The 17,761-nt window shown below is 34.2% G+C and overlaps 1 protein-coding gene across 1 annotated transcript in view; it reads right to left on the bottom strand.

The window, feature by feature from the left end:
* The window catches only part of LOC120533959 (mucin-19-like), a 56,895-nt gene extending 39,638 nt beyond the window's left edge, over nucleotides 1-17,257 (bottom strand). Inside the window, exons 1-10 of the mRNA XM_039761115.1 lie at nucleotides 17,168-17,257; nucleotides 16,475-16,501; nucleotides 15,322-15,345; nucleotides 11,121-11,156; nucleotides 10,086-10,118; nucleotides 7,539-7,568; nucleotides 2,970-3,201; nucleotides 2,526-2,655; nucleotides 1,194-1,257; nucleotides 839-936 (exon numbers count right to left, since the gene is read on the bottom strand). Coding sequence (XP_039617049.1) covers nucleotides 839-936; nucleotides 1,194-1,257; nucleotides 2,526-2,655; nucleotides 2,970-3,201; nucleotides 7,539-7,568; nucleotides 10,086-10,118; nucleotides 11,121-11,156; nucleotides 15,322-15,345; nucleotides 16,475-16,501; nucleotides 17,168-17,216 — 723 coding nt within the window. The 5' untranslated portion in view covers nucleotides 17,217-17,257. The remainder of the gene's footprint in view (nucleotides 1-838; nucleotides 937-1,193; nucleotides 1,258-2,525; nucleotides 2,656-2,969; nucleotides 3,202-7,538; nucleotides 7,569-10,085; nucleotides 10,119-11,120; nucleotides 11,157-15,321; nucleotides 15,346-16,474; nucleotides 16,502-17,167) is intronic.
* Nucleotides 17,258-17,761: the final 504 nt, after the last annotated feature.

Genomic DNA, 17,761 nt, shown 5'->3' with positions numbered 1-17,761 from the left:
AAGCAAAAAAAAAAATCTGAAATTTTGTGATGTACCTGTGAATTGTGAGGCCCTAAAGTGTAGCTTGTTTAAATCCAGTAGTGCTCAGCATAATTCATAAAGGGCTATCCTGTGACTTCATGCTTAAGTATAAACAAATGTGTTTGAGGGAAAATAACATGTGCATTGAATTGCCAATATGCTTAGAGATTGCAGCAGTTCAACCTACAATGGTGAACAAAAAGTGCAAGAGTATATGAGGAAAGCTTTCAATGGCATGCAGGTGAAATTGGTTTTCTTTTTTGTTCTTTTATTAACTACTTGTGTCTTGTATGTTTCAAGAAAGTGCATACATAATATATTTCTAAATTAAAAGTGTCACTTATTCTGTGATTGCGTTTCTTTATGTTTACTTGTGTAGATTTTTAAGTTGTTCACATGTAGTAGATCATTTACTGAGTGATCTTATATGTTATTTTACCTTATTACCACATACACAAAGATATACAAGTTATTAATTGAAAAGAAAATTTTACATAAAGTTATATTATGTCATGTTCACAATGAATTGTACTTTCTATGGTGTGGCCTGTGAAGAATATTATTTAAAATAATCCTTGACATAGTGTCAAATCCATGCGTCTTACTTTAGTTAAATTTATACTCAATGAGCTAACAAATGTCTTTGGAATGTGTAAGGAAATCAGTAGCCAAAAAGACATTTGGGTCAGGTCACAGGAGCTGACAGGAAGAAGTACTGACCACCACATTAATTGAGTTTTGTTGGAATAGTATTTAAAAAAAATAATCTTACATCGTACTAGCCATTATTTTTCCTTTGCTATTACTAATTTCTTACCATAGTGGTTTCTTCACAGTTAGATTCAGAAGTTTCAGTTTCACAGCTTTCATATGTAGAAATTTTGTTGTCCTCTGTTAGCTGCTGTAGGTCACTGTCTAAAATAAAAGAAAACAAAAAAATCAGCATTAGTGTCATCCTGGTTATGGTATTTGGAAATGCAAAGTCCAACAAAGTATAAATTTATAGATATAATATTAATCCTCTGTTTTCTAATTACCTAAGGAAGGTTACGGTATAATTCCAAAACCTTCTTTTTTAATCTAAATTCATTTTCTCTTTTGTTTTCTCTTAGCCTTTAATTCTTTGTGCTAGCTAGTTCTATTTGTGTAATAGCTGTCAAACAATTTATTACCATCAACACCGTATTTTCCACAAAGTCCAACTGTTTTTCCACGGTAGTCTTTACGAAGTTGCACCTGTAGGAAAATGAAAACCACAAGATTTAAAACATTTCCATACTGCATGTTTATAGGCTTCTTTTTCTGGGCACACAGTGATTCTTAAATCATCATAATCAGGGGATATTGATTATGTTAAATAATGACCAGTTGCAAATGTCTTGTTTATGTCAACTCTGTGGCCAAGTACAACTGAAAATGTTAGCCTTTTCCTTTTTTGCTTGCTCAACCCCTTGAGCTGAATAAAGTCACATCCAGTAGGTGCCTCTGATACAGATGATCACTGCTTTCCTCTGGCAGAGGTATTACCCACAATATTGAAGATTTTTTCAACATGCAAAATCTGCATTATTTTGTATTTCATTCATTTTCTCTGGTATAGTTATCTTAAACTTAGTTTATTATCGAATGCAGCCATTTGTCAAAGCTGCCGTTCTTATGCTCCCTATTAAAATTATCCTAAAATCTGATTAAGCCAACCCAATTTTCTTTTTGTCTTGTACTGTGCTTCTAAGTTACTTTTTTAAATTATTATTACTCCTTGAAAGCAAATATAGACATTTCAAAGCTTTCTGTTCTTACCCTGGGCACACTTTTCTTTAATTTCTGTATTTTCATAAGTGGTCAGAGTTTAGCTGTAGATCATCACATTGTAGTGTTTCAGTGGCCAAGTTTATAATGTTGTCATCTATGAATGCTTAATGAGGCTGCCTATTGTTAGTACTAATAAAATCTCTAATAAATAACATGCAAATTGGGATACTAATAAACAGACATGTTTTTTTTTCTAGAGATATCGAGCAATAAATAAGCTATCCTCATTATTCAGTTTTATTACTTTCCACTAGTGCTTCATGCTTAAATGAGAAAGCAGCTAACATTATGAAGCTCAGCACCAAACAGGAGGCAAACTAAAAGAGCAATTTAAAACTGATGATTTTAGCAAATCTGTTGTCTCTGTAAATAAGCAAAAATTTTAATAATTTATGGGTAGATTGTATTACTGTGAATAAAAAAGGTGAAAGTGAATTCCACCTGAAAAGATGACAATTAAGAAATTACTCTTAGCTTTCTAGCTCAATAGTTAAACCATGTTTTTTTTTAATTTTAAGAGAATGTATTATTAAACTTTGCTTTCCGATTAGTAGACTCTATATTTCCACATTACCATTTTCAAAGTCATGACCTATGAATTTAACTATCATTTGTACCAGTAATTTGAATAATTTGCATCCACTTTAAATTTAAAACAACAATAGAGCATCTGTAGAAATAAAATAACTTACCCAGACTGTATGTACTTTATTGTCGCTAGTATCCCAAAACACTGACAAAAATCCTCTTCTGCTCTCAATTCTTTTATAAATTCCAAAATTGTTGACATGGATGGATTTGTGGTCATAAGGAAGTGAAACACTGCAATTTAGAAAATGATTTGTTAAAAAGAACTGAAAATATTATTAGACCAGTGTTTAAGTGTACATAACCAAGGCACAAGTTAACAAAAGTTAAATAACTTCAGTTTTGTAAAGCAGTTGATGCTTTTTAATAGAGTTATGCAGCATACATTAATCATCGGATCTGAAAAGTATCAGAAATTTTCATTAGCTGAAAATAAAATAATTTATTTGAGAAATTACTTGAGCATACAAACAATCTCACTGAAGATTCACATGTATATGAATTACAGTACACAATGATATATGACATACAACATTAAAAACACTAACCTTTCCCCATCCACAAATATGTTGCCATTTTCAATAACTGTCTCAGTTTTGTCTATAGTAACTTGAATTTTAGTAAATGCGCCACTCATGTCTCGCTTGATTATAATATCAAATTCAGCATTGCTTGCAGCAGAGTCAGAACGGCTTAAGACAAAGGTGCAGGTTGATTGCAAGTAGTGAAGGGTGCTGTTGAATGTTTTAATGGATCCAGTTCCAAATACACTGCATTCATCTAAAATCAAAACACATTAAAAATTAATAAAGCCACCATAGACAAATTACATGTATTAATAAAAAATAAGTAAACCACCTTAGTGTCAACCCACAGCATGACTCGGGCATGAAATTCTGTGTAATTACTGTTAAACCCGATTCTGATTGGTGATGACACTAATGTCTGCTTTCACAGTGTTAAGCCTGAATAACTGTTGGAATAGTATTCTGCTGTCATCTAGAGAAGAAAATGCTGCAAAGGAATCATGAATATTTCTATGTGTTTTGACACTCTAAGTTATCTCATCAATATTTATTAGTGGTTCAGATTCTTCTACCAAAACACAATTGTGTGTAAACGAGAAGCTGCAATGCCACTGTTAGTATAAGATAAAACTGAACCTTTAGTTGAATCAAGTAATAGTAATTACAATATGATAGGATCATCAAACCAGATAGTGAAACTGTTGCATATGGCACTGTACTACTGAACAACCATGATATGCCCAGTGACCTCAGTTGTGTAATGCTGCAGCAGGGTTAAAGTGAGTGCAATCAAGTAGAAAGACAAGAAAGACATTAGCCCCTTAAGCACTGTTCAGAATGGAGAAACTGAGTATGGAAGTCTCTAATCCTTGCGCTGTGGTAGCTTACAGTAACACAAGGACTGCATCGATTGTGTGTATCAGGCATTGCTAATCTACCCTCCTGTGCTCAAGCATCAGAAAAAAATATTATAAGAAAAGTGTTCAAAGAAACATTCATCTACAGTCCTGATTACAATGTTGGGCTGCGTGTTGGTGGCTGTTTCAGAACATGTTATATGAAGGACTTGTACTACTGTATATCTGCATCCATAGAGCAGTGGACAATAGACATACCTTTCCTACTGTATTTGTGTTGACATTTTGATATTTAAATTGAATAACAATATTTCTTGTTGAAAAAAAAAAAAGCTACAATTTTGATTAATTGTTCCATAGTAAACATAATACTAAGGGGGTTAAATATTTAAGAACACATATGACATTTGAATATACAGTATATGGAAGAACCTCTTAAATTATTGATATAAGATAATCTTTATGGAAGTCAAATTCACATTTTAAGCTCTGCTATGAAATTTAAGGACACCTAAGTGTGACTCTGATGGTGCCTGATGAAGTACTTCCAACCAGACAGTATGTACAATTTTTATTTGTGTTTAAAGCTCAAAAACCACTCTAACTTTATTCCAGAATCTCTCCAAGAATGAAAAAAGAGAACATATTGTTGCTTGACTTTCTGGGATGAAAAGTTGTATTTTAACTTTCATGTATCCATCTTTTAACCTGCTTGTCCATTTCAGGCAGCCAAGGGCTGCAAAACAGGATTCAACCCTAAATGAGTTGGCAGTCTGTCAAAAGACACACTCATAGATACCCCCACACTCATTCACTCACACTATTTACCCAACCTGCTCTTCTTTAGTATGAGAAGAAAAATTGGATTGTTGTTGAATTTTTAAATTATCTTGCATTTGTTAAGCACGTAATTTAAAATCACTTTCATTTAATAAGTTTTAGCTGTTTTTGAAAAACCACATGGGGTCTTGGTTGTTAATGATATTTTCTGATAAAAGGTTTTATCTTTGAAGATTATGCTAGGCTCTTCAATCAGAAGTGCACTTAATAAGAATAAAATTAAGTGAACTGAATGCAGAGTTTAAAGGCATTAACTAGGATCTATGGAGATAAGTAGTGTGTGATATGGCATGATGTACTCTTTCTAAACTCTAAGTAAGCATTTGTAGTCAAAATGTATTTACAGGATCCCAAAAAGGAATTGGAATATCTTCAGTTCTATTTCTGGCATAATTAAATATTTGTTGAAGTAATTTATTATCAACAAAATATAATGTATATACTGAAAAGAAGTTATCACTTTTTATAACCATATTGAGCAACTAGCAGACCTCATGCGCTTCGCTGTAGTTAGAATAACTATGTATCTACATGCGACTTATACAGCTTCTTTATATACAACATTTTTGGTTTGTCCTCCTGGAGCCAAAATATATAAATTTTCTCTATGACTAATTCGTGAACATGTTACATAAAAAAATAGAAACGGGAAAAACGGCAACACCACCGGGAACAACAGTAAAAAACAACAGTAAATGAGAAACTAAACGTCTACTAAACACTAAAATAGTATTTAACAGTAAACGCAACACCACCGGGAACACTGGCACATCGCGTCTAGTAAACACTAATAAACACTAAGTAGAAACACTAAAGGAAAAAATACTATACGGTAAGTAGGCTACTGCGTCTAGTAAAGAGTAAATCAGTAAAGGAGAGAGTATGGCGTTATTTCAGTGCCACTATTCTGAGCACACGTAAAAAAATATTGCAAGTGCAAGTGTTGCATTTTGAGGAGAAATTTATTTTGAGCGTACAAAAGCTGAATTTGAGTGAACAAAATTCATTGCTGCGCAAAAATGTATTTCAGTGTTTGCACTTATCCATATACACACACACAATAGCACCCCCTCTCGCTCAGTTTTTTCATTTGCGCTTGCTCGCAATGTGTTGCTTGCGCTCACAACATTCTCTGCTACAAGCTCAACTCTCTGTACACCGTTATAAGTGTGCCACAAAACCAACCAATCACAGACTTGGTTTCAAAAATTCTGATTGGCTCTTACGGTCTCCAATCAGCTCGCTAGCTGCTGCATTCCGGAAACAGTCCGAAATGTAGCTAAATCCAGCTAAACGCAATTAAACCCCAATTTGCGGATAATATCTTTAATTATTTTATTTTAAAATATATTATTTGTTAAGACTATCGTTGGTGTAGTACTCTCCCAGTCAATGCCTGGATCCTGAAGCTCCTTCAAATCCACAAACATATATAATAGTCATTATTCCAGAATAGGTACTTTTGGGAGTAATGTTATTTTGTGTAAGCGTTTTTTCCAATAAATACAACAATTTAAAAAGAATGCCTTTGTTTTCATGTTCTTCTTACTGTGATTTACATTAGTAGTAATTGATAGGCAAGAATGTATAAAATCACCAGAAGCATCTCGCAGATGTGCCACAATGAATGCAGCAGCTAGCGAGCTGATTGGAGACCGTAAGAGCCAATCAGAATTTTTGAAACCAAGTCTGTGATTGGTTGGTTTTGTGGCACACTTATAACGGTGTACAGAGAGTTGAGCGCTTGCAGCAGAGAATGTTGTGAGCTAGCAACACATTGCGAGCAAGCGCAAATGAAAAAACTGAGCGAGAGGGGGTGCTATTGTGTGTGTGTATATGGATAAGCGCAAACACTGAAATACATTTTTTACACGCAGCAATGAATTTTGTTCACTCAAATTCAGCTTTTGTACGCTCAAAATAAATTTCTCCTCAAAATGCAACACTTGCACTTGCAATATTTTTTTACGTGTGCTCAGAATAGTGGCACTGAAATAACGCCATAAGAGAGGACTAAACACTAAGGAAAAAGAACAAACCGCGTCAGCTGCGGAGCTCAGCTCAGCGCAGCTCAGCTCGGAGCAAAATGACGTGAATGAAATGACGTGAATGGGAGGGGAGATCATCATCATGTGACTCCCCCACCCGCCTTAACTCTCCATCCCTCCACAAACACACAAACCCCGTCTCTCAGAACCCAACTCTCCTTTATATAGATAGATGGAATACTAAATTACAATATAAGCCTCCTGTTCCATAATTTGAAGCAATCTTTTAGTATCTTGCAATGATGTTTTGTTATGTAGCATTTGATAAAACCTGATCCCTCCTCTCAACTTTTAACTAAAAATATGTTCTCGCTAACTTTACATATAAAATTATAAATATTTGCTTGAATCATCAACATCTCAGAGTGTCTGTCTCTTGACTAGCTCTGATTTGTTAAGGGTTACACTATATAATATACTAGAACATCACTCAGAGTCTGTAATGACTTCGGGGTTAGCACAAAGTCAGAACAAGTGTCCTTATACTGTACTTTCACTTTAAGTCACCAAAAATATATATTTTTATTATGATCCAAGAGATTTAAAAATGAAGTATTACAATGTTAAAACAGTTGATTTTTTTTTTATTTTTCGGTAAGCAATATCCTTTAGTCTCAGTTATTGTTGGAACACTTTAAACTTTAATTTGTGGATATATTATGTGTAAAGATGTAATAATACTATTTAGAAAAAGAACAATAAAGAAAAAGAATACCACATCTACCAAATTGACTGGTGATTTACAAGTAGAAATAGTTCAGCATTTACAAAAAAAATACTACATCTTAAATTAATTGGTTGTTTTTTATGTTCCTTTAGTTTAGGTGAAAGGTAGCTTTACTCACCCACATCTGATGGCACATCAGGCCTGTCATCTGAAATAAAAATAGAGATAATGCTTTACAAAGGTTAAAAATGAATCTGTCAATGTGAAAAAGTAGTCAAATAGAGTAGATAAATGCCAAAGAGAACTGACTGAGTCAAAACTATGAACTCTTTCAGTATAAACTTTTACCACGACATTTCCATTAAAATAAAATAAACAATTTTGGCCTAATTTATAGAAATATCCATCCATCCATTATCCAACCCGCTATATCCTAACTACAGGGTCACAGAGGTCTGCTGGAGCCAATTCCAGCCAACACAGGGTGCAAGGCAGAAAACAAACCCTGGGCAGGGTGCCAGCCCTTCGCAGATTTATAGAAATATTCAAATTAAAATAAACTGCTCAAAAAAAAAAATAAAGGATCACTTTGAAAACACATCAAATCTCAATGGGAAAAAACATGCTGGATATCTATAATGATATGGACTGGATAATATGTTAGGAATGAAAGGATGCCACATTGTTGGATGGAAATGAAAATTATCAACCTACAGAGGGCTGAATTCAGAGACACCCTGAAAATCAAAGTGAAAAAATAATGCAGCTAGTCCATTTTGCTGAAATTTCACGGCAGCAATTCAAATCATACTCAGTAGTTTGTATGGCCCCAGCGTACCTGTATGCATGTCTGACAATGTTGGGGCATGCTCCTAAAGAGAAGACAGATGGGGTCCTGGGGGCTCTCCTCCCAGATCCGGACCAGGGCATCACTGAGCTCCTGGACAGTCTGAGGTGCAACCTGGTGGTGTCGGATGGACCAAAACATAATGTCCCAGAGGTGTTTTATTGGATTTAGGCCATGTGAGTGGTGGTCCAGTCAATGGTATCAGTTCCTTATCCTCCAGGAACTGCCTGCATACTCTCGCCACATGAGGCTGGGCATTGTCATGCACCAGGAGGAACTCAGGACCCACTGCACCAGCATAGGGTCTGGCAATAAGTCTAAGGATTTAATCCCGATACTTAATGGCAGCCAAGGTGCTGTTGTCTAGCCTGTAGAGATCTGTGTGTCCATCCATGGATATGCCTCCCAGACCTTCACTGACCCACCACCAAACCAGTCATGCTGAATGATATTACAGGCAGCATAACGTTCTCCACAGCTTTTCCAGACCCTTTAATGTCTGTCACATGAGCTCAGGGTGAAACTGCTCTCATCTGTGAAAAGCACAGAGCGCCAGTGGTGAACCTGCCAATTCTGGTATTCTATGGCAAATGCCAATCGAGTTCCACGGTGCCAGGCAGTGAGCACAAGGTCCACTAGAGGACGTTGGGCCCTCAGGCCATTCTCATAAAGTCTGTTTCTGATTGTTTGGTCAGAGACATTCACACTAGTGGCCTGCTGGAGTTCATTTTGTAGGGCTCTGGCAGTGCTCATCCTGTTTCTCCTTGCCCAAAGGAGCAGATACCGGTCCTGCTGATGGGTTAAGGACCTTCTACAGCCTTGTCCAGCTCTCCTAGAGTAACTGCCTGTCTCCTGGAATCTCCTCCATACCCTTGAGACTGTGCTGGGAGACACAGCAAACCTTCTGGCAATGACACATATTGATGTTCCATCCTGGAGAAGTTGGGCTACCTGTGCAACCTCTGTAGGGTCCAGGTATCACCTCATGCTACTAATAGTGACATTGACCATGGCTTAAGTTTTTTGAGTAGTATACTTTGCATTCAGACAAAACAGGAGTTAGTATCAAGTGCACATTATAATATCTTTTAAATTGTAATTACTTGCAAATAAAACTGTAATAAAGTATTGAGCATTGCAGATTTTAATCCAAAGCATTATCAAAATTGTTATATTCATTTTGCTCTGTATTATTTTGGTCTTGACATTGTTTGTGGATGTGAGGTTTAAATGGATAATTGTCAAAAGATAATTTTTAATGTGTATTTCTGAAAATATTTTACATTGTCATCTATGGACATGAGTAATGGTACTATTATTAACCTCACTTTTTCTTTATTTGATATGTGCATGCACATTTCTGGCCATCCATCCATGTTCTGAATTTGCTTATTCAGGGTAATGAACTGCTGAAATGTAAGCTGGCAGCTCAGTCAGAACATAGGAGCAAACCTTGGACAGAGCACATTTCATTTTAACTTAACATGCACAATTAACAAAAAGGTTGCACCAACAGACTCATTTGTGGTGTTCCATGTAGATTGAGAGCACACGTCCAGACTTTGTATGGAAAGTACAATACAAGACAAAGGGGAAAAACACACTAAATTGCCATGAATATTAAGAAAACTTTTATTTCATACTGATTGTATTACTCCTGTATTAGATTCCTAAACTAACTAGTGGGAATCAAGACTTCAACATCTATCAACATCATTTTCACACCAAATGAGATGTATATACTCAAGTTCAGGACTGGAAGTGAGGTTTAATTATACAGTATAATCACATTCACTTAGGCATATTTTGGAAATGTTAGCAAAAATAAACATATGGTTAGTTTCTGCACAAAGTTTGTGCAGAATTTTATTTGCTTACCAGGTGGGATTGTAGGTGGCTCAGTGGGATTGTCTAAAAAAGAGAGTAATATATTATAGATAAATAGATAGATTATACTGCAAAAGATTTCTATAAAAATTATACACATGCAGTAGTCTTTTAATCATAACCTTATTAATATATATGCTGTATTTAGAGGGTTGCCCAGAAAGATTTATAACAAAGGTTTTTTTACAGCTAGTAATTTATTATATAACTGTTTGAACATACACTTAAGATGACTAGATGGATTTTCTACCCTCTTTTTTTGATGCAGTTCTTCACAGCCTGAAAAATCAAGCATGTGGCCCCTTCCTATTTCAGTCTAAATCCTAAATTGCAGCCTATTCCTCACTAGCAGATTAATCACATCAAAACCTTGACCTTTTTCAGACACCAGAGTTTTTCAAAATCAAGGTCTAACAGTGCTTTTATTGACATTACTGTCACCATAAACTTTATGATTATTACGTATTATTTGGCTGATCCCTTTATCCAAGGAGATTTACAACATTTGAGATACAATTGGATACATTTATTTTTGTTTTTCCAGTTGGAGATGAAGTGACTTGCTCGTGGTCACACAGTGTCAGTAGCAGGATTTAAATCCACAACCTCATGGTTTGTAGTCCAAAGCCTTAACCTCTATGCCACTTTGCCTGCTTCCTGTGAGTATTTCTTGCTACTTTCTTTGCTGCCTCAAGAAATTCAATAAGACATTTTTTTAAATGTGTTAAACCATACAACACCATTGTGAAGGCCAACTGTGCATGTACTTGGAAATGGATTATACTGTACCCTTACAGTAATAATTGGATAATTTCAAATTAACCACATAATAAACTACAGAAATTCTTGGACAACACTCATAGTGTCTTAGTCAGTTAGGAGCATTAGAATGTGGGCATATTATATGCATATGTATGTAAATAGGTACAACAATAAAATGTGATTATAATAACTCAAGCCAATATGAGGGAAGCCTGCAAATATAAAAAATAGTTTTGGTGCAATAGAATTTTCTCAGTAACTTACCATCATTCTCACCAGATCCACTCTCAAAACCACTCCCTATTAAAACAAAGATTATTTTATTCATACCAAAATGATAAAAAATATTTATGTCTAAAAGGCATATATTGAAATACTGTATTCTAAATTTAACACAACTCACATACAATCATTTTTGTTTTCTCCTAATATTGATCTATAGTATGTCATTTGTTTTTAGATTTAATCTAAATCCACTTCATTAGATTGATTGATATTTCTGAACTGATCTGGTGTCTTTCTTACTTTGCTTCCTGAAACATAAGGTTTAATAGTGTAAGTAACCCTACAGGAATAAAGATTACACCATACAGGAAATGCACCGCAGAATTAGCACATTGTTTCCATACTAACCTACTAATCATAATCCCAAAATCTTTCAAAATTGCTCTCTACATTAATAAATCAATAAGTTACTAAATAGCATACATTCAGTTATATTAATATGCCACTAGTTTACAAACCTAAAGAAATTAGAAAAAATAATAGTTGGATATGATATTTAATTTAATTTTGAAAGTCTGAAAGTTTAATTTGTTAAAAATAATCACTTTTTTACGTTTGTAGATAACAATCTGACTATTTTTGACAGTTTACAAATGCGCAAATTACAGATGGGAATTTGTCAGTTACATCCATATATCGCTCTTTTGCAGTGACGAAAATAAGGACATTAAGATTTAAATTGCAAGATAAATGTAAATGCATAAATCAATGTGATTAATAATTATTGGCATACAGTACATTTCTCTTGCTTTGAATAGTTTTATCAGAATGCTTAAGTAGTTCTTTCCATCAGAAACTGCTGATCGAATATGTAATCAGTTGCTCAGTAGCCTGGGAAAGCATTCCAGAGATTACAGATTAACATAAGGTTTTTATGTGAAGGAGCCATGTATAGTAAATAATTAAGCTTTTAAATTAAGAACATCCACTGTGTAAACCATGTAAAAAGTATAATAATTAGAATTTTAATATTGAAACTAATCATTTAAGTTACAACATTAAAAGAAATGTTTTGGCATTTTGATCAGCTATTCAACTATGTAATGTTGTACTAACGTACATCGTTTAAATTCAAAAACATGAAAAGCAAGTAGGCAAAAATAACAAAGCATTAGCACTTGCCATTTTGAGTAAGGACAGAATGTGACCCTCAATAGTTCTCAAGCACTTTTCAAATTCTTTGCTAAACTGCTTGGATTCACTCTTATTGTTCTGTGTGATTGAAGTCTCAGATGAATATGATAACGCTGTTGTTTGAAATCTCTGGAATTTCCTCCATTGTTTTATGCTGAATTATTGTTTCTAAGGTGTTGGAATTACCCTCATTTTGAAATATGAATCCTTGACCTTATAATCTTCTGTAGTCAATACAATGTGCTGTTGTGTGATCTGCCACTACGGTATTTAAATTGAGCAAAGTACATTAATCAGTGTATTCTTTCCAAGTATTACTATTTTGTATAACTACTTTCAGTTACAATTAATGTTGTCCCGTTTCCGTATTCTATCAACATTGTTAAGCATTGAATAAAAATTGCTAATTAATAAAGTTATCAAAAGAAGATAGGATATGCATGGTGTTGTTTTACATTAGTTATATTATCCTTACAATGCTGATTTGATATGGAAAGTTGGTTGATAGGTTGAATATTTTATCTGTTAAATTACACAGCACTGTTACAGTTCTCTTTACCAGAAATGTAGCTACTGTCCCACAATTAGATTCCTTTCTTTGAATTCTGGCCCAGTCATTGTGTGTTAGAGCTTTTATGGTTCCCCTTTGTTTGTGTGGGGTTTTCCTCTGGATACTTCAGTGTTCCTCACACATCCTAAAGATGTGCAGGATATGTAAACTGGCCCTTTGTAAGTTAGTGTGCTCGGTGATGATCTGGTGGTAGCCACATTTAGGGTTGGTCCCTACCTTGAACCTGATGTTGCAACAACAGACTCAATCTGCCCCCAACTGTTTTTTATAGGAAAAGGAATATTGTGGAGTACTGTTAATCACTTGATCCCCAAAATACTTTTACTTTAAATGGTCATTTTTGTAAGCTTTGATTAAAAGAGAATCTAAAATTACCTGAAAGAATGTTGCCTGATTTTGGTCTATTCTAGTCTGCCTTTAGTGTGGAAATGATGAATAAGCATTACTACACCCTTAGGTCCTAGATTAAATTTCATGCCAGTAACCTGAGCCAAATATCTATAGAAGAACAACTCATTCTGCTAATTGATGTTGGAATTTCTGTTTCCACTCAATTTAAAATTGTTTAAAGGAAGTACTTAAATTTCAGAAATGTGTTCACTTTTTAACTCCGTACACTTTTGTAATACCATAAGAAATAAATTAACAATTACTCACTTCAAAAATGAAAACATTTTATAATTGTTTTCTCATAAGCTATGCTTTAATCAGGTATGCTCAATGGAGGTCGTAATTAGATTTATGGAGGCTTGTTTGTGTCCATATTAAATGATTTTTCTGTATGAGTCTGTGCCTGATCAGAGGTCCATATCCTCAATCCTGAAGGACAACAGCATCAGTAGATTTTCTTTTATTCTAAAGGTTTAGACTGAACCCTATATATTTGTACTCTAAATTTCGATATCCATTTCACTGAATGCATTAATATGTGCTCAATATTATTGACATGGATTGTTTAATAGGCTAGTAGATTTTTTTGTCCCCATTTGTTGTATAATTGAACCTAATATTTCCTTTAAAAAACAAGCAACTTGCAGTAAATAAGCAAAACTGTGAAGGACAATTAATATAGCTCACTTACAGGGCAAACATTTGTGATTTACTCCTTCAGCAGTTGTGTGAAATTAATCCAACTTTCATTAAACTCTTCAAATGAAATGAAAATTCTTATTGTTCTGCCAACAAAAGGTTCTAAATTTAACTCATTTGTCAAGCAGCAAACTGGCCAGAAGCCAAGAGCAGCTGTAATTCAACTCGGGTGAATAAAATTTGATTGCCACTCTATGACAGAGCCTACACAGTAGTGGACAAGAGGTCATCTGTATGCTAGCAAGAAACAGAACAGCTTCTCTTTCCAAGATGGAAAAGTACTGTTGCTGGTCACTTATATATTTGTAATTCCAATAGTACTGATGATTATGGTCATAAAATGAATCTATATATTTTCCTAACACTCTTATCCACAGCAGTGTTGTGGGGTTGCCAGAGCCCACCCAGCAATCACTAGGATGCAAAGCAGAAACAATCTCTGGACAGGGCACCAGTTCATAGCAGGGTAAAAATACACACACACACACACACACACTATGGCCAATTTGGCATTACTAATCCACCTAATTTGCTTGTCATTGGACTTTGCGAGAAGAGGAGGGCACCCACAGAAAACCTATACAGACATGGGGAGAACATGCAAACTCCCAGCACCCAGGACACAAACGCCAGTCTCCTTACTGTAAGGCAGTAGTGGTACCACTGCACCACCTCATTAAGTTAATATTCAGAAGTAATTTAGTGACTATTGTTTTTTTTTTTATATAATTTCTGAGTATACCACAGGTGCTACTTTAAAAAATTATTTAATTCTGAGCCTGACTACCCTGCTGTAACTAGCACAGTGTCATTCACGTGAGATCAAGTACAGTCATTTTTTTTTCTGCAAGTGGAGATGTGGGATACTTGACAAGTAGTACTTCTAATACTCCAGTAGGTGGAGCACAGACCCTGTCATCAATGACTGACCTCAGTGGCTCAAAATATTTATATTAATTAAAAATAAGTTATTTTAGCTTAACATGAACCTCTCAAGTTTATTGAGCCAAGGAACTATGCTCATTTAGGCAATTCTATGGCAATACAAGCCCACTCGTTTCACTAGTATCTCAAAAATCATTCACTGCTTGCCATAATGAATGAGTGAGAAGCAGCAAAAAATGAGTACATTGGTGATTCAGTTTCATTCTTCATTCTGTCACTTTATCTATTTATTGATATTCTCTGAAAAGTGGCACTTGGCTGCAGTAATCTTACCATTAAATCAGAAATTGAAACTTTTTACCAGGATAGTGGCTATGTCTGTTTTATATAAGGGTATAAAATTTTTGGTTCAGTTTGTAATCTACCAATAAAGAAATTATTAGCCGTAACATGCAAATGCACTGTAATAATGGGAGAAATGTAGCATTTAGTTGAACTTACCACCAGACCCACTTCCAATATCACCTTAAATTAAAAAAAGGAAAAAGGTACTTAAAATCAAAATCCAATTTCAAAACATTCTACTTTGACAGCTTTTCAGCTTAGTATACTCTGTAAAGTAATGGTTTGAGAAAGTATTCTAGCACTTCACCAAACTTGAAAGCCTCTAAAAGAATTAACAAATATTAGTATGTTTCATTTTAAGATGATTTGTTTTATTTTTACATGATCAATTGAAATCATCAACAAAACTATTCTTCATTTCAGTTCTACAATTTTTACAAATTTTAAATCTAAGGAATTAAATGGATGTGCACGTTGATTCACAAGTATGGTGTTACGGTAGCTGGTAAACAATTATCTCAGAAAGGTAACTGAGGAGTAACCAAAGCAGCTGAAGAGTAAACAATGCAACTGCCTCTCCATCAGGGAGTGGATTATCTGTGGACTTTATGTACAGGCCAAACAAATCAAGTCGGTGCCTTTTTGGTTTTCTGCTGCATTTTATGTTTTGTCAATAAGTTTCTTCATTTTTAGAATTTCTTTGTGCCTCTGTGTCTGAGGAGATGTTTAATTAGCATAATGTTGTGATGGAAGAGGGTGGATAAAATAAAGATAAACATGTCTTAAGGTAAATATGTCTTTTTCAGTAAGATCACATGAATCAGTTGCCACATTCATGATTTGAGAAAATACAGAAAAACTTCAATAAAATACATATTATACAGGGTCATTAGCCCCAAGCTGACTGAAACTGTAGCTTGGGAGCCACTCACAGGACATGTCTACATGTCGAAGGTCGGTACTGTGGTGAACAAAGCTAGAGAGTGCTGCACTCTAATATATAGGTTTTGGAGCGACCATGTCTAGAAACAACAAAGTTTATTTAATAAAGAATTGGACATCTGGTGTAAGTGCCTAGTCTAGTTAGAATAAAAAACATACATTGTAGCTATGAAAAACTGAATATTATAATTAGATTTTAGTATACAATATTAAAAGTGAATGCATTTTTATGTTATTATTACTGTTTTGTTTATTGCCAAACATTGTAATCTTTCCATAAAATTAAATAAAATCATTTATATGCTGCATATCTTTAAATAGTGACTGAAATTATGGTAAAGACAGTAAAACAGAATTTGAGACTTACCATTATATCCGCTAAAAGAACTGGCACCTAGAAAAGGAAAGGAAATTTAGCATCACAACATTTAACCCATACTTTTTTTACTATTTTATTAAAAAAAAATTTTTTTATTTTATTGAAACAAGGAGTGAGTAGGGTCTCATTCTAAATGGCCCACAAATCAGTAACAGGTCTTCTACACACTTAAAGGTTTTAATTAATTTTTCTTGAAGAGCACTGATTATAATTTTCTGAACATTATTTTTAAATCATGCCTTGTCACTTTGATCAAATCCAGTCACCAGCTCATTCCCAGGATTATATTTCATGTTTACTTTTCCTTTTATCTTGTTAACACATTTAAAAAATTGTAACAAAACACTAAGAATTCCTTAAGCAATTTTGTATTTAATGTATTAAAAAGCAAAAAATAATTTAACAGTTCTAAAATATGTTTTTCTTAAGTTAAAATAATTTGTAAATACAAAATTTCTGATTTTTTTTGTTAAACTTTTTTAGTTTTATCAGCTGCAAAGCTTTAAAATTCACTTTCCTCTTTACTTTTGACAGAAAATGTTGCCTTGAGCTGAAGTAAGACATTGCACTGCTCCATACATATTACTTGAAGCTGATAACATTCCAGTTATATATTTATTTATTTTTTTTAGCTGAGCTATTTAATTTTTCTTTAGTCTAAAGCTTTTCATGGTTGCTTACCTATGACTATTGAGAGTCCAAAAATGACAACCTTGAGTGGAAGCCCCATGGTGTGAAGGTACCAATCTCACACCCTAGCTAAGACTGCAACAGGTGCCAGCAAAGGTCTCTTATATGCACTCTCCATTGGCCGCTATTAGAAAGGCATGAGGAAGTACACTGTATTGTGCAATTCACCTCTTCAGGTTAAATAGCAGCCGTCCAGTGTAAAGTAACAGCAGTCTTTAACTTGGAGGCAGGTGGGGGGTGGGGGGTTGGAGAACACTATTATCTATTTATGTAGTTATGTATTTGTTTCTTTATTTTCACAAGTTTGACACCGGACCTAAATGATTAAAATTTGGGCTAGATTGTCTGAAGTAACTTGCAAGGACTAGAGTGTGGGATATATTAATAGGAAATATAACTATAAGTGTGTTTTTTTTAAGACATTTATATATACAAAAGTCTGCATTTACTGATATGAATACTTCTACTTTCATGCAAAAATTAGTAATAGTAGTCATTATAATAACAGACTTTCTTTCATCTGTTTTTAACCAAACATATATAATCAATACACACTTATACATATAAAAATGTGTGTACAGTATT

The sequence above is a fragment of the Polypterus senegalus genome, chromosome 8 (genome assembly GCF_016835505.1).
Source record: "Polypterus senegalus isolate Bchr_013 chromosome 8, ASM1683550v1, whole genome shotgun sequence".
Taxonomy (NCBI): Eukaryota; Metazoa; Chordata; class Cladistia; order Polypteriformes; family Polypteridae; genus Polypterus; species Polypterus senegalus.
The sequence above is the reverse complement of the archived record's forward strand: the minus strand, read 5'-3'. Positions and strand labels throughout refer to the sequence as shown.